General features: G+C 40.0%; 2 protein-coding genes across 8 annotated transcripts in view; one reads left to right on the top strand and one right to left on the bottom strand.

The window, feature by feature from the left end:
* Nucleotides 1-23,864, top strand: part of LOC110514871 (protein ANKUB1-like) — a 61,417-nt gene extending 37,553 nt beyond the window's left edge. Inside the window, exons 3-5 of one of the 4 annotated variants that reach the window (XR_005034936.1) lie at nucleotides 7,341-8,264; nucleotides 23,325-23,468; nucleotides 23,805-23,864. Coding sequence is in view for 3 of the 4 variants with exons in the window: in XM_036937338.1 (XP_036793233.1) it covers nucleotides 6,736-6,893; nucleotides 7,341-8,264; nucleotides 9,093-9,174 (1,164 nt within the window). In the remaining variant the exon portion in view is untranslated. The other 3 variants (XM_036937338.1, XM_036937289.1, XM_036937257.1) reach the window with 3 other exon arrangements.
* Nucleotides 12,029-19,616, bottom strand: LOC110515172. 4 transcript variants are annotated; one of them, XM_036934845.1, is made up of 8 exons: nucleotides 19,426-19,616; nucleotides 19,028-19,103; nucleotides 18,711-18,829; nucleotides 18,446-18,482; nucleotides 17,914-18,314; nucleotides 12,811-16,450; nucleotides 12,563-12,650; nucleotides 12,029-12,221 (listed from the first exon to the last, which is right to left on the bottom strand). In XM_036934845.1, the coding sequence occupies exons 2-8, from the start codon at nucleotides 19,064-19,066 to the stop codon at nucleotides 12,043-12,045; spliced, it is 4,503 nt and encodes a 1,500-aa protein (XP_036790740.1). In that variant the 5' UTR covers nucleotides 19,067-19,103; nucleotides 19,426-19,616; the 3' UTR covers nucleotides 12,029-12,042. The 4 variants fall into 4 exon arrangements, with proteins under 4 accessions (XP_036790740.1, XP_036790683.1, XP_036790864.1 ...); XM_036934788.1 differs by having other exon boundaries at nucleotides 19,028-19,616; XM_036934969.1 differs by having other exon boundaries at nucleotides 18,233-18,314; nucleotides 18,446-18,829; nucleotides 19,028-19,603.
* Nucleotides 23,865-26,671: the final 2,807 nt, after the last annotated feature.

Genomic DNA, 26,671 nt, shown 5'->3' with positions numbered 1-26,671 from the left:
GTATGGTGATATAGTATGGTGATATAGTATGGTTATATAATATGGTTATATAGTATGGTTATATAGTATGATTATATAGTATGGTTATATATATAGCATGGTGATATATAGTATGGTGATATAGTATGGTGATATAGTATGGTTATATAGTATGGTTATATAGTATGGTTATATATATAGCATGGTGATATATAGTATGGTGATATAGTATGGTGATATAGTGTGATTATATAGTATGGTTATATAGTATGGTTATATAGTATGGTTATATATATATAGCATGGTGATATATAGTATGGTGATATAGTATGGTGATATAGTGTGATTATATAGTATGGTGATATGATTATATAGCATGGTGATATATAGTATGGTAATATATAGTATGGTGATATATAGTATGGTTAAATAGTATGATTATATAGTATGGTGATATAGTATGGTGATATAGTATGATTATATATATTATGGTTATATATAGCATGGTTATATATAGTATGGTAATATATAGTATGGTGATATATAGAATGGTAATATATAGTATGGTAATATATAGTATGGTGATATATAGTATGATTATATAGTATGGTGATATAGTATGGTGATATAGTGTGGTGATATATAGTATAGTGTGATATATAGTATAGTGATATATAGTATGGTTATATATAGTATGGTGATATATAGTGTGGTAATATATAGTATGGTGATATATAGTATGGTTAAATTGTATGATTATATAGTATGGTTAAATTGTATGATTATATAGTATGGTTATATAGTATGATTATATATATTATGGTTATATATAGCATGGTTATATATATAGTATGGTAATCTATAGAATGGTGATATATAGTGTGGTGATATATAGTGTGGTAATATATAGTATGGTGATATAGTATGATTATATAGTATGCTTATATAGTATGGTTATATAGTATGATTATATATATTATGGTTATATATAGTATGGTGATATATAGTATGGTGATTTATAGTGTGGTAATATATAGTATGGTGATATAGTATGGTGATAAAGTATGGTGATATAGTATGATTATATATGTATTATGGTGATATATAGTATGGTGATATATAGTATGGTTATATATAGTATGGTAATATATAGTATGGTGATATATAGTATGGTTAAATAGTATGATTATATAGTATGGTTATATAGTATGATTATATATATTATGGTTATATATAGCATGGTTATATATAGTATGGTGATATATAGCATGGTGATATATAGTGTGGTGATATATAGTATGGTTATATATAGTATGGTTATATATAGTATGGTGTTATATAGTATGATTATATATGTATTATGGTGATATATAGTGTGGTGATATATAGTATGGTGATATAGTATGGTTATATAGTATGATTATATAGTATGGTGATATATAGCGTGGTGATATGTAGTATGGTTATATAGTATGATTATATAGTATGGTTATATAGTATGATTATATAGTATGGTTATATATAGTGTGGTGATATATAGTATGGTTATATATAGTATGGTGATATATAGTATGGTGATATAGTATGATTATATAGTATGGTTATATTGTATGATTATATAGTATGGTTATATAGTATGATTATATAGCATGGTGATATATAGTGTGGTGATATATAGTATGGTGATATATAGTATGGTGATATATAGTATGGTGATATAGTATGGTGATATAGTGTGATTATATAGTATGGTGATATGATTATATAGCATGGTGATATATAGTATGGTAATATATAGTATGGTGATATATAGTATGGTTAAATAGTATGATTATATAGTATGGTGATATAGTATGGTGATATAGTATGATTATATATATTATGGTTATATATAGCATGGTTATATATAGTATGGTAATATATAGTATGGTGATATATAGAATGGTAATATATAGTATGGTAATATATAGTATGGTGATATATAGTATGATTATATAGTATGGTGATATAGTATGGTGATATAGTGTGGTGATATATAGTATAGTGTGATATATAGTATAGTGATATATAGTATGGTTATATATAGTATGGTGATATATAGTGTGGTAATATATAGTATGGTGATATATAGTATGGTTAAATTGTATGATTATATAGTATGGTTAAATTGTATGATTATATAGTATGGTTATATAGTATGATTATATATATTATGGTTATATATAGCATGGTTATATATATAGTATGGTAATCTATAGAATGGTGATATATAGTGTGGTGATATATAGTGTGGTAATATATAGTATGGTGATATAGTATGATTATATAGTATGCTTATATAGTATGGTTATATAGTATGATTATATATATTATGGTTATATATAGTATGGTGATATATAGTATGGTGATTTATAGTGTGGTAATATATAGTATGGTGATATAGTATGGTGATAAAGTATGGTGATATAGTATGATTATATATGTATTATGGTGATATATAGTATGGTGATATATAGTATGGTTATATATAGTATGGTAATATATAGTATGGTGATATATAGTATGGTTAAATAGTATGATTATATAGTATGGTTATATAGTATGATTATATATATTATGGTTATATATAGCATGGTTATATATAGTATGGTGATATATAGCATGGTGATATATAGTGTGGTGATATATAGTATGGTTATATATAGTATGGTTATATATAGTATGGTGTTATATAGTATGATTATATATGTATTATGGTGATATATAGTGTGGTGATATATAGTATGGTGATATAGTATGGTTATATAGTATGATTATATAGTATGGTGATATATAGCGTGGTGATATGTAGTATGGTTATATAGTATGATTATATAGTATGGTTATATAGTATGATTATATAGTATGGTTATATATAGTGTGGTGATATATAGTATGGTTATATATAGTATGGTGATATATAGTATGGTGATATAGTATGATTATATAGTATGGTTATATTGTATGATTATATAGTATGGTTATATAGTATGATTATATAGCATGGTGATATATAGTGTGGTGATATATAGTATGGTGATATATAGTATGGTGATATATAGTATGGTGATATAGTATGATTATATAGTATGGTTATATTGTATGATTATATAGTATGGTTATATATATAGTATGGTGATATAGAGTGTGGTAATATATAGTATGGTGATATAGTATGGTTATATAGTATGATTATATATATTATGGTGATATATAGTATGGTGATATAGTATGGTGATATATAGTATGGTTATATATAGTATGGTAATATATAGTATGGTGATATATAGTATGGTTAAATAGTATGATTATATAGTATGGTTATATAGTATGATTATATATATTATGGTGATATATAGTATGGTGATATAGTATGGTGATATATAGTATGGTGATATATAGTATGGTGATATAGTATGATTATATAGTATGGTTATATTGTATGATTATATAGTATGGTTATATATATAGTATGGTGATATAGAGTGTGGTAATATATAGTATGGTGATATAGTATGGTTATATAGTATGATTATATAGTATGGTGATATATAGCGTGGTGATATGTAGTATGGTTATATAGTATGATTATATAGTATGGTTATATAGTATGATTATATAGTATGGATATATATAGTGTGGTGATATATAGTATGGTGATATATAGTATGGTGATATATAGTATGGTGATATAGTATGATTATATAGTATGGTTATATTGTATGATTATATAGTATGGTTATATAGTATGATTATATAGCATGGTGATATATAGTGTGGTGATATATAGTATGGTGATATATAGTATGGTGATATATAGTATGGTGATATAGTATGATTATATAGTATGGTTATATTGTATGATTATATAGTATGGTTATATATATAGTATGGTGATATAGAGTGTGGTAATATATAGTATGGTGATATAGTATGGTTATATAGTATGATTATATATATTATGGTGATATATAGTATGGTGATATAGTATGGTGATATATAGTATGGTGATATAGAGTGTGGTGATATAGAGTGTGGTAATATATAGTATGGTGATATAGTATGGTTATATAGTATGATTATATAGTATGGTTATATATAGTATGATTAGGTGATTTAGTTCATTCAAACAGGTGCCATTAATACAGGTAACGAGTGGAGGACAGAGGAGCCTCTTAAAGAAGAAGTTACAGGTCTGTGAGAGCCAGAAATGTTGCTTGTTTGTAGGTGACCAAATACTTATTTTCCACCATAATTTGCAAATAAATTCATTAAAAATCCTACAATGTGATTTTTCTGGATTTTTTTCTCTCATTTTGTCTGTCATAGTTGAAGTGTACCTATGATGAAAATTACAGGCCTCTCTCATCTTTTTAAGTGGGAGAACTTGCACAATTGGTGGCTGACTAAATACTTTTTTGCCCCACTGTATAGTGTGGTGGTATATAGTATGGCGATATATAGTATGTTGAGGTCACCCTGCTTGAGACTTAAAGTAATATTGCCCTTGCTCAACCAAGACCATGGTTATGGTAGAGTGATTGGTTAGTAAGGACACTGCTTTATACTGAGACCATGGTTATGGTAGAGTGATTGGTTAGTAAGAACACTGCTTCGTGAGTGTGAAGTGTTGTTGTACAGAGGTCCCTGGGTACATGTCCAGAGCCAGACAGGGACAGAACTCACTCTGTCCCACAAAGTTCTGTGGAAGATTTGCTAACAGAGGAGAGTGGTTATGTATCTAAGTACAAATTTAACCATCAGAATAATGTTTATTTGTGTTCCTTAATCCTTACTTACACATCCCATCATTGACATAGTCAAAGCCAGACCTTCTGTCTGTCTCTCCTTCTTGCTGGTTGACTAGAGTGGAAATCTATAGTATTGTATGGTTGACCTGGGATAGAGCTGAAATGTGGCCCGATGTAGTGTTGCCTTTGTACCAAACACCCTTACAGTCATAAACCTTTTCCCCATGTAATCGCCTCGACCTCAGTCTGGTGTTCGCTAACAGTATCTGAAGAGTCTGTATACCCAGTGGTTTATAGTACAGTAGAGCACAGCAGAGTACAGTAGAGCACAGCAGAGTACAGCAGAGTACAGTAGAGCACAGCAGAGTACAGTAGAGTACAGTAGACAGAGTACAGCAAAGTACAGCAGAGTACAGTAGAGCACAGCAGGCCGTATAGTAGGAGAAGAAGAGGCCCTTTGGGTTCATTGAAATACATATTCATAATATTTCTGTTAACAATTTAATCTGCACCCAGATTAGTCTTCAATTTAATTTACACCCAGATTAGTGTTCAATTTAATCTGCACCCAGATTAGTCTTCAATTTAATTTTCACCCAGATTAGTGTTCAATTTAATCTGCACCCAGATTAGTCTTCAATTTAATTTACACCCAGATTAGTGTTCAATTTAATTAATCTGCACCCAGATTAGTGTTCAATTTAATCTGCACCCAGATTAGTCTTCAATTTAATTTACACCCAGATTAGTGTTCAATTTAATTAATCTGCACCCAGATTAGTGTTCAATGTGATAGAACAAAACTCAGTACAGCACATTAATTAGAAAATGTTGTTACAAGTTTGAGCCACGAGATGGTGGTAGATTATAAGTTTAAATAGCATGGACCTTTGATTTGTCTCTGGATAGAAATTGCCCTTGGGCACAGATCTAGGATCAGCATACTCTCACCAAATCCTAACCTTTACCATTAACAGTAAAAACACAAACCAGACCTAAGAGCAGTGCAAAGGAGCCAGTTCATCTTAACCCTGTAATTATATGACTCCTAACTTATATATACTGAGTGTACCAAACATTAGAAACACCTTCCTAATATTGAGTTGCACCCCGCCTTTTGCCATCAGAACAGCCTCAATTCGTTGGGGCATGGACTCTACAAGGTGTTTGAAAGCGTTCCACAGGGATGCTGGCCCATGTTGACTCCAATGCTTCCAACAGTTGTGCCAAGTTGGCTGGATGTTCTTTGGGTGGTGGACCACACAGGAAACTGTTGAGTGTGAAAAACCCCAGCAGCATTGCAGTTCTTGACACAAACCGGTGCACCTGGCACCTACTACCCCGTTCAAAGGCACTTAAATATTTTGTCTTGCCCATTCACCCTCTGAATGGCACACATACACAATCCATGTCTCAATTGTCTCAAGGCTTAAAAATCCTTCTTTAACCTGTCCGCTCCCCTTCATCTACACTGAAGTGGATTTAACAAGTGACATCATTAAGGGATCATAGCTTTCACCTGGATTCACCTGGTCAGTCTTTGTCATGGAAAGAACCGGTGTTCATAATGTTTTGTTTACTCGGTGTATAAACACAACATAGGTATTTATGTAAAACAAGTGAATTTACTGAATGTCCATGGTCTTATACTTCAGCGGGAGCCGGTGGTGCGTGTGTTCAGTGCCGTGACGGGGGAGACCCTCTCAGTCTTGGGCACTGTGTTTCTCCTGAGTACGTCTGTGGCCAGGCTCATGACCCTGGTGTCCCAGCAGTGTGGGCTTCCCGTCAGCTCCTTCAGACTGAGCTCTCCCACCAGCCTGCAACTCTACGACTGCAACTGGCTGCACGACTACGCCATTGACCTGGGTATGGCCTTCCTTGTGCAGTAGATCAATGGTCCTCTGGCTCAACACCTTATGGATGTAACATAGAGACAAATGGACTGTATGGAACACATTCTTGGTTCATGGAAACCAGGAGGACAACCTGCATGTGTCTCTGTCTCCCAGGGGCTACTCTACGGTTGGACACCTGGGATGGGTGGGCGGAGTCCCTCAGAGGCTGCTTCCTGGGACACAGACTGACCGTCCAACGACACCTGTCTAGGGAGAGACCTGTGAGGAGGTCAGAATACACATCTACACACTGAACTGTATGATAGACTTACTATCAACAGTGATGGTACTGAACCTTTATATAGCTTACAATGATAGTACTGACCCTGTATATAGCTTACAATGATAGTACTGACCCTGTATATAGCTTACAATGATAGTACTGACCCTGTATATAGCTTACAATAATGGTACTGACCCTGTATTTAGCTTACAATGATAGTACTGACCCTGTATATAGCTTATAATGATAGTACTGACCCTGTATATAGCTTATATTCTCGTGTTTTTTTCCTTCATATGTTTTTTCTCTTACCCTGATATTTAATACTGCATTGTGGGAAAGAGCTTGCAAGTAAGCATTTTACTGTACTGTTTTATAACCCACTGTATCTTGTGAACTTGACAAAAAAAACTTGAAACGTGTTATAAATACATTGATTCTGTATTATTCCAGGTTCCAGCTCCGGGTGGCACTCTACATCGCTGCTTCTCTGGGCCACCTGGACCTGGCCGGCTGGCTGCTGGAGAGGGGGGTGCGTGTCATTGAGCCGGTGGGGGTTCACCCTTACCGTGAGTGGTGCCACCAGACGGCCCACCCCGACGTCGCCAAGTGTCCCGCTGTCGCCTCCATCGAGCTCGGCCAGCTCACCATCCTCAAACTCTGTATCGCCAGCAGCGTTCTGACCCTTGCCTGTCAGGATCCCCAGGGTCGTGACCCCCTGAGGATCGCCCTTCAGTACGGCCACAGGGAGTGTGTGAGTCACCTGGCCACCAAGCTGTGCTCTGTGGTGGTCCTCCCAGGTATGGCCCTGCCCATGCGGACATACCTCCAGATAAAGGGCTGGGTGAGGCTGGGGCAGAGGAGGGCAGCATCCAGGCACTGCATGGGCCTCAACAGGGCTCCGTTCAGGACCAGGGTGGGCGACACGGTCCTGGTGGACGGCTTCACCCTCCCCAAGATGTCTTCCAAGCCCAGGAGGAGTGAGGCCAAGGCGGGTATCAGGGTGATGTCCACAGCCTCTCAAAGTTTGACCCCCATCAACTGCCCATCTCATGTAACCTGCCAGCTCCGCGCCCTGGCATCCCAGGATAAACCTCTTCAACTACCGAAGCAACACCCTGTGGCCACGAGTGATGAAAGAGAGAAGAAGAGGGGATGTGGAGGGAAGGGATGTGAGGAGGATGAGAGTGGGGATCAGAACAGCAACCAATGGAGGAGCAGAGTCCCGCTCCCGCCCATTTCCAGAGACACCAATCTCAGACCTGTGTTTGCCTCGCCAAACTCCGCCCAGATACTCACCACCTCACTGGAGGCCTTTTCTCTCCACTGCGACCGCACACCCAGAGAAAACGCCATATACTGTTTGGCCTTGGCCAGGTTAGTCCAAGTTTAAATGACAGCTACGGTGAATATGAATATTTCTCTGGAGGTTTCTTATGAAAGGTGTGAATACTGTCAGAAGAAGCCTCCTATAATCAGTGGGGGGGGGGGGGGGGGGGGGGGGACACATGTAAAAGCTGTTTACACACTTTTTATTTTATTTTGTTCAAGCATTTACCCACCTTTTGTGGAAGATGCATTGAAAGTAGAGGGAGCGTTACTTCTTTAATCCTGAACGGCAATCAGCATTTACCAGTCAATGGTTTTACCACTACATCACTGCCTATGATATACCCTTATCCTCCCTGAATAGATTTCAGTACAAACAAATCATGAGCCAACCATCATGCTTAGAAGGTACATAATCAAATCAACTCAAACTTTATTTGTCACATGCGCTGAATACAACAAGTGTAGATCTTTCCGTGAAATACTTTACTTACAGGCCCTTAACAAACAGTGCAGTTCAAGAAGAGTTGAAGAGAATATTTACCCAATAAACTAAAGTAACAAATAATAAAACATTTGAACTTGTCCGGTGGCCATTTTATTAATTGTTCAGCAGTCTTATGACTTTGGGTTAGAAGCTGTTATAGGTTTACCCTAACAAGTCCTGAAACAAATCATGAGCCAACTATCATGCTTAGAAGGTATATAGTGTCAGTCTTATTGGTTCACCCTAACAAGTTGTTTCAGTATGGGGAGAGGATAGGATGTAAGGGCGCTTCATTAATGTATTGAGGCCATTACATATACAGTATTTCACAATGCTAGGACACAGATTTGGTCTCCTAACCTTGTTCTGGTTGATTGACTCTCTAACAGTGCCTTCACACAGAGACCATGGTTGCAGCAGCTGAATGTAGCGCGGACTCTGTCCAGGAGGAGTGCTCAGCACATTGGGTAGACACCAGGATCCTGGTCATTAGGCAGATTAAACATACTGAAACAAGGAGGGACAACTTGGAATTGTCCAAAAAGGAACTCTTATTTGAGTTTTTATTTTTATTTTTTACAGTGAACAAGATGAGACTTTGGAACGGATGATGCCTGAAACAATGCGGACAACTTAGAATTTCGTTCCTTTGGATGAGGCTTATAGATATAGTCAGTACTGTGTTTGATTTGTGTGCAGAAAGTTTACAACGGCAGGCAGTGGATTCTCAGTCATTCCTCTCAAGGAACAAAAAACGTATCATATTTCACTGGCTATTTGTAGTAGCCAAATGTGAATGGAATTATTATTATTCTAGAATCATTCAGTTGACTGAATGTGACTGTGGTTGTGCTGTATGTGACTATGTGGTTGTACTGAATGTGACTATGTGGTTGTACTGAATGTGACTATGTGATTGTACTGAATGTGGTTGTACTGTACGTGATTGTAAGTGTTTGACATGGGTCTAATTGAGCCCCCCCCCCCCCCCCCCCCCCCACACTTAACACTAGTTTTTATCCATAGAAATCCTCACTTGCTGATGAAGACCTATAGTGGTTGAAATCAATGTAAAATACAGTATGAACACTGCTGCCTTAAAACTATTTTATTAAGATGTGGATCATTATTGCTCATTTAAATGAGTCTGTGCAGTGTCAAAATAATACACCTGATACATAAGGGGGGAAAAAATGCTAAAAATACCACAAGACATGAAATAATGGCATTATGGGAAAATAATACATACTGTATTTCACGTAGAGTATTTGACAAATTCTTTATTTACGTTACAAAACTGACAACTACTGTGACGATGTGTTAGCACAGCATGTGTCATCATTCAGTCATCATCATAGACAAGTCAGTTAAGAACAAATTCTTATTTACAATGATGGCCAAACCCGGACGACGCTGGGCCAATTATGCGGCACCCTATGGGACTCCCAATCACTTGGGAGTGGGAAGGATACCAAATCCAATATCACACACTTCTTCCTTAGTATTCTGAGAACTGTCAGATAGCTGTGAGAGCTATGAGTGGATCGTGGACCCATGCATAAATGATAACTTTGCTGTAACTCAGTGGGGCAAGTAGAACGTCCGGGTTAGTGTATGTGCATTATCTGGACAGTTGATTGTCTTTGTCTCAAAGCCTTTCCATTTCTGGGGTATTGAAGAAGCTTCTGATCTCAACCTTGTTGACAGGTAAGAAACACTTGGTTAGTGTATGTGTCTTATCCAATGGGTTGTCAGGTGAACGTTGAAGATGCTTCTTGGAGGTGATCTAATGATGTCATTGAATCGATGTCATTGAGTTGCTCACTGGACAAGACAATTATTCACTGAAAATTAAATCTGTCTTTCATTTCACTTTTGTTGATACTTGATTGGCTATTTGCTGTCTTTTGAAAATACAAAAATAAATATAACTGTTTTATGAAGCACTTGTAGACATTCATTGTTTTCAAAATCATATTTTCAGCAAAACAGATACATACGTTTACAATATGACATCAAATCAAATAAAAATAAAGTAAGTGATATGTAAATGATTGGCAAAAGGCTCCAACCACCCAAGTCATAGACTGTTCACTCTGCTACCACATGGCAAGCGATACGAGAGCACCAATTCTGGGACAAAAGGCTCCTTAACAGCTTCTACCCCCAAGTCATAAGACTGCTGAACAGCTTCTACCTCCAAGTCATTAGACTGCTGAACAGCTTCTACCTCCAAGTCATTAGACTGCTGAACAGCTTCTACCCCCAAGTCATTAGACTGCTGAACAGCTTCTACCCCCCAAGTCATTAGACTGCTTAACAGCTTCTACCCCAAAGCCATTAGACTGCTGAACAGCTTCTACCCCCAAGCCATTAGACTGCTGAACAGCTTCTACCCCCAAGTCATTAGACTGCTGAACAGCTTCTACCTCCAAGTCATTAGACTGCTGAACAGCTTCTACCCCCAAGTCATTAGACTGCTGAACAGCTTCTACCCCAAAGCCATTAGACTGCTGAACAGCTTCTACCCCCAAGTCAGACTGCTGAACAGCTTCTACCTCCAAGTCATTAGACTGAAGAACAGCTTCTACCCTCAAGCCATCAGACTGCTGAACAGCTTCTATCCCAAAGCCATTAGACTGCTGAACAGCTTCTACCCCCAAGCCACCAGACTGCTGAACAGGTTCTACCCCCAAGCCATTAGACTGCTGAACAGTTTCTACCCCAAAGCCATTAGACTGCTGAACAGCTTCTACCCCAAAGCCATAAGACTGCTGAACAGCTTCTACCCCCAAATCATTAGACTGCTGAACAGCTTCTACCTCCAAGTCAGACTGCTGAACAGCTTCTACCCCCAAGTCATTAGACTGCTGAACGTTAATTAAATGGCCACCTGCACTATTTGCATTGACCCCCTTTGTTATTGATGTATTTTTCTAATTGTTTTCCACTGACTCTCTTGAATTGGCTCGATGCACACTCACTACACTCTACCCACACATTCACTGTGACACTGACCGACTTTCACACTAGCTGCTGCTACTGTGTTTATTATCTATCCTGATTGCCTAGTCACTTTTACCCTTACCTACATGTACATACTGTATTACCTCAACTACCTCCCACCCATGCACATTGACTCGGTACTGGTACTCCTTGTATATAGCCTTGTTATTGTTATTGTGTTACTATTTAGAAAATATTTTCTTAATTTTTAACTCTGCATTGTTGGGAATGGGCTCGTAATAAAGCATCTCACAGTTGTTTTCGGCGTATGTGACCAATACAATTAGATTCTCATCTGAACAAATGAATGCTCTCGTTGTTATAATGAGGAATTTATTTAAATAATTTGGTTTTCCTTGAAGATTTGAATGGGCTGAGAAAGCCTTTTGTGATGGATCTAGACAATCTGGTGAAAAGGGAGGGTTTGCGACTCTTCTCTTCAAGTGGGAAGGACGATGCGATATCATAAATTCCCTCTGGAGAAAAGGAGCCATGAGATGTTGTCATCGTCTCTGCAACGAAAGACCATCCAGCATGCCATCAATTTACATTTTTACTCATGTATCAGACACTCTTATCCAGAGAGACTTACAAGGAGCAATTAGGATTAAGTGCCTTGCTCAAGAGCACATTGACAGATTTTGCCTCGTGAACTCAGGGATTCTGAACCAGCAACCTATCGGTTACTGGCCCAACCTCTTAACCCACTAGGCTACCACCCAGCCCACAGTACAGTATGTCATAGGTAACAACTCAGAGGAGTACAACGTCTTTCCAAATGAATTAGTGGAATGGTAAAGGGATAATGTCTCAGTCTTGACTGAGCAGCAGCCTAAACAGCAGCAGGGCTTACCTGTAAAGTACACAGTAGGGGAAATGTTCTGAGGCTGGTACTCCAGAGACTCTTGAGGACAGAGGTTCTTACTAACATTATTGGAACCCTGGTTGGTGGGAAAAGGCACATTAAAACAAACTGAAATGTTTTCGATATCTTAAAGTACAGCATATCAACTGCAAAGAAGCAGTGCAATGCCATGACACAAAGAATCATATAAAAGGTCAACAGCAGTGTTATTCATGAAAGATGTATGTGTACTATACCTTTGTATTGAAGGTGAGGACCTGCTCTCCAGTACTGCTGATGGTATCCCTTTCCAAATCAAACACGCCTTCTACAATGTCACTGGTGGCCACGCTGGTAGCGGACTCAAAATAACATTTAGCAGTGGCTTTGGTGATCATTTGAAGAATGACCATGCAAGTAGAAGTCTTTGGATCGTTCTGGACTGAAACATCAAAGTTTATGTTTTCATACTCATCTGACCACTGTCTCAGGAAGCACTTCACTGTCTCTTCAGCAAATATCTGGAGAAGCTGAGAGGAGAGCTCCTTGGATATGGCACATTGTTCCTTTCCCCATTTCAGCCTTGAAAGAATGGAGTCTGAAGCACTTTTGGCTGCTTCCAATGTTAAGACCTGTGGAGTGCTGTGGCTGTCCTGAATGGCTATCACTTTATCCACCAATTCATGGCTGAAAATGTGGATGGTCCAAGTGGAAATGATTTTTCTCAATTTCCTAACAGCAGATCGGAGGTCGTCAAGATGAGAAGCACCCTGTCCATTTTCCTGTGTGTTCTCAACACTTTCCACCATAATGTCCACTACCACCCCAGCAGCTTGCCTGACTTTGTCCACAAAGGTTACAGGAAGTAAGTCCTCTGTGTGAAAGAAGTCCTCAATGATTGTGTTTCTAACAATGGGAAAGTCAATCTGAGCAGGAAACTCAGTGGGGATGGGAGTCCCGGGTAAAGCAAAGTGCCATTTCGACTGCCTTAATTTTGAAGTAGGTGTTAGAGAGATAGAAGAGCGTGAAGAAGAGGTATTTCTTGTATTTTGGCTGTCAGCACTCCTACAACGGATCGTGTCAATATCCTCCAGCATGGATCCTGAGAGCTCAGTGGTTTTAGGTAGTAATTTGTGCGGAATGTCCACACAGGCATCGTTTCCACCAGGTGTAACACTGCTCTGGTTGACCTCAAGATGGCAGAGACTTGCTCTTTGTGATGCAGGACTGCTTTGATACGTAAAGATTTGGATTGAACCAAGTGTTGTGTCTGATCTTTGAAGATCTTTTCTGAGAAACTCCGTAATCTTACTTTGCAGACTGTAGTAGATGTTACGAGCAACAGACCAGATCCTTTTCTCAGAAACCTGTCCAGTGGTGAGCAGGGAGGTTCCAGATACCATGTCAGATGATTGGGTGGTCTGGGTGAGCTCCTGCTGGTCTTTCACCATGGTTTGTATAATATCAGTAGATGTGGTGGATGTAGATACAGACTGAAGGTACTGTTCTGTTGTACCTTCCTCCACAATGTTAAATGATCTAGAGAGGACCTCACTCACTCCTTTCTCAGCTTTAGTTTGGAACTCATGACTAGAGAGTTTTTGGAGGCTCTTTGTAGAAAGACTGTGGGAAGATGCAATGCCTTTGGAGGCAGCCGTGCTGCAATCTAGACTTACTGGAGAGGTTCGCTCAGGAGAACCTTGGAGACGTTCAAACATGTCTTCACATGGTGTTGGGGACCTTGACAAGGAGATGTCCTTCAGCTGAGACAGAACACCACCTACCAACATGTTGACCTCAAGGGACATATCAGATATTTTCTTTCCTACTGTGGAGAAGCAAGGTGCATTTGATGCCTGATCCTCGCATGAGGTCAAGATTGTTGAAATTACCTCTTTGGTACTATTGGTCAGTAGAGCCTCGTCTGTTTCAGTCCAGAGAAGTTTTGAACTCTCGCTGACACCCCTGTGTAGAGCCACTTCAAGGTTCAAACTGTGCAAGTGAGGCACACTCTTACTAGCTTGCCTCAAGTCCTGGCTTGCCAAACAAATGTGCTCCTTAGTCCCAAGATGTCCAGAGTCCTCTGTGGGTATATGACTAGACGTTCTGCTCAGCATGTCTGACCTCCGCTGATGAATGATGAAGTCCTTTAATGTCTTCTGAATATTGTTATATAAACTAGTGGTAGCAGACCAGATCCTGCTCTGTAGCTTTTGTGCATTTTCCTGGAGGTCAGGTTCTCTCTCCTCTACTTTTGCAGGTTGCGCCAAGCTCTGCAGGTCTTCCACAAATGTTTCAATGATGCCAAAGGCAGCAGAATCCGCACAAATATCCTTTGACCATGTGTACTGGTTTTGAATGGAACAAGACCTGGATGCTACAGAATAAGCAGGCTGTGCACTAGTTAAGCTACTGGTGGACTTTTTAACTAGGAACTCACTCACTGCTTGAGTGGCATTTCTCTTAAATTCCTCACTTGAGAGTTTTCTAATACAATCTAACAGACTGGTCAAAGAAGCTGTGGCCTTACTTCTGCTGTCCTCAATTTGACAGGGGAACTCACATACTATTGGTGATGAGGCCCTGGAATGGGCAATATCCCCAAGCTGAGCCAGAACACCCTCTACAAATTTCTCTCTCTCAATAGAGAAGCCTGATCCTTTTTCTCCAACAGTGTACAGGGCGTCCTCCTTTGACATTGCAGTCTTGTACAAGACCAGAAGCTCTGAGATGACTTCTTTGGTGCAAGTTGTCAGAAGGAGCTTGCTTTCTTCTGACTCAGTTTTTGCCCAAAGAAGTTTTGAGCACTCACTTAGGCCTCTTTGTAAAGTAACTTCACCAGTGGACTCTGGCAACTGAGGCTCACTCTTACTGGGCCTATATTTCATGTTTAAGCAAGGAAGTGGAACTGTCTCCTTAAACTCAGCATTTGTGATGTTATCATCAGATGTGACAATGCTCTTTAAGGCACATCGCTGAAGCTTGCCGAAATAATCTTTCAAGTTGTTTTGGATGCTGTGGTAAATGTGAACAGCAGCAGACCAGGCACTCTTCTGTTGGGGACTCTCTTCAGATTCAGCCAAGGACTTCATATCTGACACGAAAGTCTTAACAACTACTGACGCTGCTGAGCCCACTGGGTGAATTGACTCTGTCTTTACAATGCCAGACAATGTTTGACCTGATACAGCACCTGTTAACTCAGACTGAATGACTGAACTAGGAAAGCTCAAACTACTGACTTTTTTGTCAAGAACTCCACTCACTGCTTGTATTGCTGATGTTTGAAAGTCCCGGCTAGAGAGTTTTTGGATGCTCTTAGATGTGAGCGTGCAGGAGGAACCAGATTCACTAATATTGTAGCTGCTCTCGTATTTGCTTATCAGGGCATCAAGATCCTCAATGAAGCCAACATGCGATGCCAAAAACGTGATCTTGTCCTTCAGATCTTCCAGCAAATTCTGTTTGTTCTCGTCAACAAAAGCCACCATTGTGTCAGAGATCATGGTCATGACTTGCCCTGTTAGACTCTTGCTCTCTTGGTCAACTTTTTCAAGTTTAGCAGCCAGCTCTCTCACCATGCTCTCAGTCACCTTGGTCTGTGAGTCTCCCCTTACCGGTGTCACTACAGAGGTTTGGCTAGCGGAGGCACTCTTAACGACCACTGATAAGGCCGACTTGACATCTTTAGCCAACTCTGCCATTACAGCAGGGGTTAGCATCATAGAGCCTGCACTTCCAGATGGAGAATTGGACATGCATGCAAGTTTGGAGAGAGAACCTTGCAGGCTGTCCTGTACACAGGTGACAAGGGTGTCCTCTGAGACACCTAAGAGGACTTGTAGCGTCTCAGAGTTGGTTGTTTTCTTCTGCACATCAGACAGAGAGGTTAGAGTCCTTGGGAAAAAAACCGCAGAAATCATCAAAGTCAAACAAATAATATGTAAGGCTGTGATGCACATTCAGTGTGTCAAATACATCTGCACCATTGAAAACAATGAGGAAAACGCTGCTGTTTCTCTGAGAAAAAACCTTAGTGTGATGTCAGCCTAACTGCTTAATTTCTAAAGCCCAATAAAGTGTATTTTGTATAAGTCATTTGTATTGAAACTGGCCTGTAGATATCTATCTATCCTGGCAATATCTATCCTCTACAAAAATCCAAATTGCTATAAACTTCAAATACTATAACTTCTAATAACTTCAAGGACAATCATAAATACAAGGCAGTTTGAAGAAATGTTAAAGGGAAATTTCTAAATGTTTCAACTTCATATTCATCATCTCCAGCACCACCCCAACATCAGCATATGTGAAAAACGGGCATTTCTATGTTTTGTAGTAAAAAAGAAAGAGGAAGATAAGTGTTTTCTATGACATCATCAACCAATTAGTAGGCAATGCCTACTCATAATTGGTTAAAATCACACGATGCACACTGATGATGTCATTAGAATCTAGAGCTGAGCATTTAACCAACATTTTTGTTATTTTTCGGTTTTTAAACAACTAATTGACCGACGTCGGCTCAATTATTTGAATTCCATATAGTTAATTTTTTTCTTCTTCTGTGAGCTCGATGCTCAGTTTCTGTAGAGATAAATCAGATCAAGCACGAACTATGCAATGTAGTAGGGAGTTGTAGTTTCCAACAGGCCAATATTCTACATAGTTTAGCACAGAAAATACGGCAATTAATTCCCATAATCCATTGCACGCCCACTTGCTTGTCCAGTCTGTGTGGAGCAGATACGGAAACCTCATTAACTGAGACGGAGAGACGAGAGAATGCATGAGAGAGATAAAAAGCAGTTGCGTTGCGAGGATTCTCTACCTGGAAATACATGATCTAAGTGATTGACAGTTGGTGTTCAGCGGTCATAAAAGTAGGTCTTATTTACTTAGAAGAACTACTAAAATAGTGATTTTGTCAGACAGAATAAGCAGCAGCTCTATAGAGATGAGTTGATGACTTGGAATGAAATAATAAAGTCATCAAATAAATATTTTATATGAGAAAGTAAATGATGGTTGATAAGTCATAAACACTAATGGACAGTCACTACCATCATGGGACTTTTATTAATTGTTTTATTATGTGTTGTTACAGCATTCAACACACATAATCCATAGTGCATTCAATGTCTAAAAAAAGTATTGAAATCCAAAACCGTGATTATTTTTTAAATATTTGAATGGAAACCAAACCAACCTCAAAAAGCACTAATTTCTCAGCACTATTGGAAACAGTTACGTCCCTCTATATTTTTTTTACTACAAAGCATGGAAATGTGTAATTTTCACATATGGTGATGCTGGAGATGAATATGAAGTTGTTAAATTTCCCTTTAAGAACATACCTCATGGCCCCCTTGGGCAGGTAGCTTCCACTGCCCAGACTGCCCTTAGTCAGGTAAATCTCCTTGAACTTAAGTTGTGATTCCTGTTCTTCTTCCTCTTCCTGCTCCATACAGTTGGAGGAAGGGTAGGGAGTTGGGATGCGAAAGCTATTGTAAGACTTTCGACTGCCTGGCCTCTTAGGTACACCAGCCTCAGTAAATCTCACGCGGGACTTGGTGTTAGTCTTATCGTCTAACAGACTGGTGAGTGACGCTGTGAGAGATCTCTGTGACAATGGAGAAGAGGCAGCATCTTGGATGCCCAGTAGTTCGTAAAGACCTGGGATGATGATCTGCATCAGCTTGTCCGATAAAAACTGGACAATCCTCAGACACAAGCCGGCAAGCTGTTGTTTTGTCAGCTGTATTCCAGAAACAGAAGAAGTGTTTTAAAATGTTGCATAGTGCGTCTTTCAAAAGCTTATGAACAAGGTTAAACATTAGGCAGAGTTTTCATGGTAATCTGATTAAATTGTCAGTAACATGATCTTACCGGGTCAAACATGCCCTCACGAATCCCCCTCCATTGCCTGAAAACAATATTGTTATAAATGTTGTCATATCAGGATGCGTGGCAGAATTGTTTTTATTTAATTATTTGCCTGATCGTGAAGTTATACTTGCTTTGTGTCAGTTGTTTTGGCAAAATTGCAATGTGACAACTTTTCTAGCACTGAACATTTTTTTCAGATTGATCAGTTTCTAATTTGATCCTATTTCCTTGAAGGTGTGATAGTACCAAAGAAAACAGAACATACTTCTCAGTTAGGTTTTGAAGGAAGTCCATAAGTGTCAGATGTTCCACATTGTTGAGCTTTCCCTCTTCTGTGGTTTCCATCACTGAGGTTGCTCTGCTCCTGGTACAATTGCTCTGCTCCTGGTAGAAATGTAATTATATTGCAAATAATCAAACTTAATTAACAACAAATATCATACTGAAATAATTATTAACTGTTAAAGAGGGGAGGAGCATTGGCAACGTTGGGCCAATTAAACAACTGCAACACAACAGAGATGGTTGTGGTACGTCAACATTGCCAATGATAGCATCACTGAAATGACAAGGTCAACTTACCATCTCATTGACAGCTTCAGAGGTCAGGTGGTCATCCATCACACAGACAGGCAGGTCTAGAGACTGGGACAAGGCTCTATGGTCATAACCAGGAGAGAATGGAAACATCAGAGCAGTCCCAATGGCAGAATCTAACCACTGTCTTCATGTCAAAGACTCACTCACTCATTTGCTTTGTCAAACCTACCCCTTAGAATGACTTCGATATTAAAAACCCAGGCTTTCCTAAAATGTTTACCTCAGCCAGTCTAGAACCCAGGTGTGTCTACAAAACACATGTACTCCTCCATAAGGTTCATGGCTTGCCTATTGTTTTATCCCAGTACAAGAGGGGCAACTGGATTCAGGATTAAACACAAGCAGTCTTTAAGGTATATCTTATTACAGTTTAGGCCTACCTTATTATTTTCTTCCATCTGGCAATATCATTTTAAGGAATGAAATCTGTTTTGTTGCTAGTATTATTAGTAACTGTAGGAAAATACAGCTGTAAAGTACAAGAATCAGCTACTTTCTGAAGGGAAGCCAAGCTCATAAGCAATTTAGAACCTACAGACAATTATGACAAAGTTGGAACGCATGAATGCGTCACAAACGCCTTGTGATCACATGTTATTTTAGGGCGTGGCTCCGCATTCGTGACCGGTTCTCATATTTCTTTTTCCCGGTATCCGTTAGTGCTGGAATTTGCGATTAATACTTTTCTCATGCCGAAACCGGATTAAATAAATACCGGTAGTTAAATGACAAAAAATATGATATTCGCAATGTCATTAAGCAACAACAACAACAAAAACATAAATAGCTACTACAATTTCTAAACATGATTTTGTCATCAGTTCAGTACCATTTGTTTGATTTTGTGGACCCACGACTAGACTTTATCCATGTTAGCTAGTTGCTAGCGATGCTAGTCAGCATAGGCTGCTACGTGATAAACAGTTCGCGTTAGCGAATTAGCTACCTAGCTAGCCAGCCTAACAAGCTGTCAAATCCAATGGAAACCGATGCAACCCTGCTGCCAAATAAGGGCTAGCTCGATGACCCGTGGTAACAGTGGGGTCCCCATGAGTTTCAAGGCTTTAATAAGTGCTATCGTGCAGAAAAAGATAATAAAATACTGGTTGATGAGCTAGCTAAGTTAGCAAGACGGGTATGACCGTTAACAGCGTGCATGCACAAATGCATGACGACACATTGTATCTCAGTGAAGCAGGCATGCAGAACGAGATCGCCCCACCAAGCCAGATAGTAGAGGGGTACAACAACGCCGGGACACAGAGGCATAGCTCATACAATTATATTTTGTTCCAGTCAATGACAATACATGTTGAAAAATAAATACCTGCGTCAAATATATGGCATCACATGCTAGTGCAAAGATAGCCTGCATGAATTTTAAAATAAATCCGGTGACCACTAGATGGCCTCGTATATCCACATTTAGATCAAATATACTTGATTTTTCATCAGTACTGTGAATGACAAGCCCACTGAATCTAGTTTAATAATCTTTATACTCAGCAGGTAGAGGCCTAGGTACTTCAAATCAGTGCTTAATTTGAGCAGGATCATGCCAGAACAGGATCCGGCACCGTTCCGTTCTGGACTGTTTTGTTCCGGAACCTACTTGGCCGAATCCGGTACCTCTCGTGCCATGAAAAATAATTTTCACTTTTTGCTATGTAACAATTATAATAAAAGCGATCAAAGTTCATTCGAGTTGCCTCTTCGTCAATTATCCTGCCCCCTCATCTCTCCAGAGTTGCACTTCATCATTTGTTTCCTTATAGAATCATAGCTGCATAAAGGGTTCTGGAGGAATTTTCTAAAGTTACGGAATTACTGCTGTCTGTTCAGAAATAAATTAAATCATTCAGAATAGCCTAATACGTCATGAGAAACCCTATAATTTAGCTACAGAGGACCAATAGCTTCTTTTTTAAATAGCCTAGCTGCGGATTGTAGCCCAATAACAAAGAATAGCCTACAGTCGGGAACGCGAGGCAAATCTGTCAGTGAAAAAACAGCACGCAGACAAAACAGGCCTTTTGCAATATTTCAAATACAATCGAGGGAAAACACAGGTTGAAAAGCAATGACTCTTGCTGAAAAGATAAGACTATGCTGTAGACTACCAAAATATTTGATCAAAGCCCAAACATTGTTTTACAAAACAGAGAGAGGGAGAGATAGGCTTTTGACACGAGCGCATCGACAATCTCCAGCGAGTGAGCTGCGCATCATTGGGTGAGTCAGTGAAACTGGAAAGCATTTTTAGGACTAATTTCCTCCTCATATTGTAGCCTACTATATGTTTCTCCACAAACCTAGGCCTATAGGCTATTGATGGATTCAAGACAAGGTCGTTTTTATTGATCTCAGATACTAAGTTTGTCAGTGTCAAAGTAGCCTGCCATTTCGATCATTTGTGCGGATTAAAAAAAGATAATGCCAAAGTCTCCAGTCATGTAAAAGGATGTAGAATTGCACGAAATGCTGGTTTTAAAAAGGCCAACACTTTCCCGGACCCTAGGCTACTAAAAATGTTCCCCATGTGTTCACCTACTGTAAATGGCTCTACTCTACTGCTCTACCCAAATGTGATGATATGCGTTCAATGCTCTATTATAATAGGTGATCTTTTTTCTCATGAGTTCTGGTACCACAGAGCCCCCCTCTGGCACCTCCCAATTTACAAATTAAGCTCTGCTTCAAATTTTTATTTTACAAGGCAAGTCAGTTAAAAACAAATTCTTATTTTCATTAAAGGCCTAGGAACAGTGGGTTAACTGCCTGTTCAGGGGCAGAATGACAGATTTGTACCTTGTCAGTTCAGGGATTTGAACTTGCAACCTTTCGGTTACCAGTCCAACACTCTAACCACTAGGCTACTTGTCTTCATGAAGGGTTTCATGTGAGCCTGTTTGCATCCCTCCCAGCTGCCCACTGCATTGAGGCTAGGTAACACAGTCACCACAGATAAATCCATGATAACCAAAAACTTCAACAAGCATTTCTCAACGGCTGGCCATGCCTTCCTCCTGGCTTCTCCAACCTCGGCCAACAGCTCCATGGGAAAGGAAGATGATTCTAAGAAGCAATTTGTTCATTTGGCTGGTGTCAAGTAAAGTATGTGACTAGTACTTACAATAGGAGACATGGTTATGTGATGGGGTGATAGTACTTACAATAGGAGACATGGTTATGTGATGAGGTGATAGTACTTACAGTAGGAGACATGTGATGGGGCGATCGTACTTACAGTAGGAGACGTGATGGGGCGATGGTACTTACAGTAGGAGACGTGATGGGGCGATAGTACTTACAGTAGGAGACATGGTTATGTGATGGGGTGATAGTACCTACAGTAGGATATATGGTTATGTGATGGGGCGATAGTACTTACAGTAGGAGACATGTGATGGGGCCATAGTACTTACAGTAGGAGACATGTGATGGGGCGATAGTACTTACAGTAGGAGACATGTGATGGGGCGATAGTACTTACAGTAGGAGACATGTGATGGGGCGATAGTACTTACAGTAGGAGACATGTGATGGGGCGATAGTACTTACAGTAGGAGACATGGTTATGTGATGGGGCGATAGTACTTACAGTAGGAGACGTGATGGGGCGATAGTACTTACAGTAGGAGACATGTGATAAGGCGATAGTACTTACAGTAGGAGACAGCCACGCCAGCAGTGCTTTGTCAACATTGTCCCATCACGCACGAGTGACTCCTGTGGCGGGCCAGGCGCAGTGCACGCAGCAGTGCACGCTGACACGGTCGACACGGCTGGCTTCCAGGTTAAGCGGGCATGGTGTCATGAAGCAGTGTGGCTTGGCTGGGTTGTGTTTCGGAGGACGCACGGCTCTTGGCTCTCGCCTCTCCCAAGTCCATATGGGAGTTGTAGCAATGGGACAAGAATGTAACTACCAATTGGATACCACTAAATTGGAGAAGAAAAAAAAAGAAGTCACCTTGGGGGTTTGTGGTATATGGCCAATATACCTCCCCGTTGCGTTGTGCCTAAGAACAGCCCTTGGCCGTGGTATATTGGCCATATACCACACCTCCTTGGGCCTTATTTCTTAATTGTACACATTTGGACACTTTTACAATTATTGTATGGTAAACATTGACATCTGCCTGGGTGGAACACCCTCCATAATGGGTGTCTGTGTGGGACACCCTCCATTACGGCTCCATCAGTGTTGAGCCCTCTCACTCTGATTGTATGGGACACTCAATTACGGCTCCTTGTGTTTCCAATCTTCTTCCTCTGGCAGGATTACTTCCACGTGCAACTGTCAGACGACAAGCAGGTGAGGTACTTCCTGGAGCTGAGCTATGCTGGTGCCATCCTTCGGGACAGCTGGGTCCTGACAGACGTTGGCATCACCCCTAGCAGTGCCATCTGCTGCCTGCTGAAGGTACCAGCCGAACACCTAGCTGTTTCTACCGTGCTTGAAAATGCATATCAAAGTGAGCTGGCTATTGCTTGAAACAGCTTCATACTATCATTAGCATAAAGTGTTTCAGATATAGTGTGGTAATATATAGTATTGGTTGTATAGTATGGTTAAATAGTATGGTTATATAGTATGATTATATATATTATGGTGATATAGAGTGTGGTAATATATAGTATGGTTATATAGTATGATTATATAGTATGGTTATATAGTATGATTATATAGTATGATTATATAGTATGATTAGGTATGATTAGGTGATTTAGTTCATTCAAACAGGTGCCATTAATACAGGTAACGAGTGGAGGACAGAGGAGCCTCTTAAAGAAGAAGTTACAGGTCTGTGAGAGCCAGAAATGTTGCTTGTTTGTAGGTGACCAAATACAGAAATACAGAAAATATAAAAAACTATCGGCCTATATCGAATCTTCCATTCCTCTCAAACATTTTAGAAAAGGCTGTTGCGCAACAACTCACTGCCTTCCTGAAGACAAACAATGTATACGAAATGCTTCAGTCTGGTTTTAGACCCCATCATAGCACTGAGACGGCACTTGTGAAGTTGGTAAATTACATTTTAATGGCATCGGACCGAGGCTCTGCATCTGTCCTTGTGCTCCTAGACCTTAGTGCTGCTTTTGATACCATCGATCACCACATTCTTTTGGAGAGATTGGAAACCCAAATTGGTCTACACGGACAAGTTCTGGCCTGGTTTAGATCTTATCTGTCGGAAAGATATCAGTTTGTCTCTGTGAATGGTTTGTCCTCTGACAAATCAACTGTAAATTTCGGTGTTCCTCAAGGTTCCGTTTTAGGACCACTATTGTTTTCACTATATATTTTACCTCTTGGGGATGTTATTCGAAAACATAATGTTAACTTTCACTGCTATGCGGATGACACACAGCTGTACATTTCAATGAAACATGGTGAAGCCCCAAAATTGCCCTTGCTAGAAGAATGTGTTTCAGACATAAGGAAGTGGATGGCTGCAAACTTTCTACTTTTAAACTCGGACAAAACAGAGATGCTTGTTCTAGGTCCCAAGAAACAAAGAGATCTTCTCTTAAATCTGACAATTAATCTTAATGGTTGTACAGTCGTCTCAAATAAAACTGTGAAGGACCTCGGCGTTACTCTGGACCCTGATCTCTCTTTTGAAGAACATATCAAGACCATTTCAAGGACAGCTTTTTTCCATCTACGTAACATTGCAAAAATCAGAAACTTTCTGTCCAAAAATGATGCAGAAAAATTAATCCATGCTTTTGTCACTTCTAGGTTAGACTACTGCAATGCTCTACTTTCCGGCTACCCGGATAAAGCACTAAATAAACTTCAGTTAGTGCTAAATACGGCTGCTAGAATCCTGACTAGAACCCCCAAAAAAAAAAAAATTGATCATATTACTCCAGTGCTAGCCTCTCTACACTGGCTTCCTGTCAAAGCAAGGGCTGATTTCAAGGTTTTACTGCTAACCTACAAAGCATTACATGGGCTTGCTCCTACCTATCTCTCTGATTTGGTCCTGCCGTACATACCTACACGTACGCTACGGTCACAAGACGCAGGCCTCCTAATTGTCCCTAGAATTTTTAAGCAAACAGCTGGAGGCAGGGCTTTCTCCTATAGAGCTCAATTTTTATGGAACGGTCTGCCTACCCATGTCAGAGACGCAAACTCGGTCTCAACCTTTAAGTCTCTACTGAAGACTCATCTCTTCAGTGGGTCATCTGATTGAGTGTAGTCTGGCCCAGGTGTGGGAGGGTGAACGGAAAGGCTCTGGAGCAACGAACCGCCCTTGCTGTCTCTGCCTGGCCGGTTCCCCTCTTTCCACTGGGATTCTCTGCCTCTAACCCTATTACAGGGGCTGAGTCACTGGCTTTACTGGGGCTCTCTCATGCCGTCCCTGGAGGGGGTGCGTCACCTGAGTGGGTGGAGTCACTGATGTGGTCATCCTGTCTGGGTTGGCGCCCCCCCCCCCCCCTCGGGTTGTGCCGTGGCGGAGGTCTTTGTGGGCTATACTCAGCCTTGTCTCAGGATGATAAGTTGGTGGTTGAAGATATCCCTCTAGTGGTGTGGGGGCTGTGCTTTGGCAACGTGGGTGGGGTTATATCCTTCCTGTTTGGCCCTGTCCGGGGGTGTCCTCGGAATGGGCCACAGTGTCTCCTGACCCCTCCTGTCTCAGCCTCCAGTATTTATGCTGCAGTAGTTTCTGTGTCGGGGGGCTAGGGTCAGTTTGTTATATCTGGAGTACTTCTCCTGTCCTATTCAGTGTCCTGTGTGAATCTAAGTGTGCGTTCTCTAATTCTCTCCTTCTCTCTTTCTCTCTCTCGGAGGACCTGAGCCCTAGGACCATGCCCCAGGAATACCTGACATGATGACTCCTTGCTGTCCCCAGTCCACCTGACTGTGCTGCTGCTCCAATTTCAACTATTCTGCCTTATTATTATTCGACCATGCTGGTCATTTATGAACATTTGAACATCTTGACCATGTTTTGTTATAATCTCCACCCGGCACAGCCAGAAGAGGACTGGCCACCCCACATAGCCTGGTTCCTCTCTAGGTTTCTTCCTAGGTTTTGGCCTTTCTAGGGAGTTTTTCCTAGCCACCGTGCTTCTACACCTGCATTGCTTGCTGTTTGGGGTTTTACGCTGGGTTTCTGTACAGCACTTTGAGATATCAGCTGATGTACGAAGGGCTATATAAATACATTTGATTTGATTTGATATTCATAATTTTTCAGTTAACAATTTAATCAGCACCCAGATTAGTCTTCAATTTAATTTTCACCCAGATTAGTGTTCAATTTAATCTGCACCCAGATTAGTGTTCAATGTGATAGAACAAAACTCAGTACAGCACATGAATTAGAAAATGTTGTTACAAATTTGAGCCACGAGATGGTGGTAGATTATAAATTTAAATAGCATGGACCTTTGATTTGTCTCTGGATAGAAATGACCCTTGGGCACAGATCTAGGATCAGTTTACTCTCACCAAATCCTAACCTTTACCATTAGCAGTAAAAACACAAACCAGACCTAAGATCAGTGCAAAGGAGCCACTTCATCTTACCCCTGTAATTATATGACTCCTAACTTATATATACTGAGTGTACCACGCCATTGACCTGGGTATGGCCTTCCTTGTGC

This window comes from Oncorhynchus mykiss, chromosome 1, assembly GCF_013265735.2.
Source record: "Oncorhynchus mykiss isolate Arlee chromosome 1, USDA_OmykA_1.1, whole genome shotgun sequence".
NCBI lineage: Eukaryota > Metazoa > Chordata > Actinopteri > Salmoniformes > Salmonidae > Oncorhynchus > Oncorhynchus mykiss.
This window is presented reverse-complemented; position numbering and strand designations above follow the sequence as displayed.

Bases quoted from the DNA above. Each gene is read 5' to 3' on its own strand.
- LOC110515172 (XM_036934788.1), bottom strand. From the start codon at position 19,135: ATGTTTCCATTCTCTCCTGGTTATGACCATAGAGCCTTGTCCCAGTCT. The intron at 18,483-18,710 runs GTATGTTCTGTT...TATTGTTTTCAG, and splicing joins CTTCAAAACCTAACTGAGAA to GCAATGGAGGGGGATTCGTG. The intron at 18,315-18,445 runs GTAAGATCATGT...TCTGGAATACAG, and splicing joins GTGAGGGCATGTTTGACCCG to CTGACAAAACAACAGCTTGC.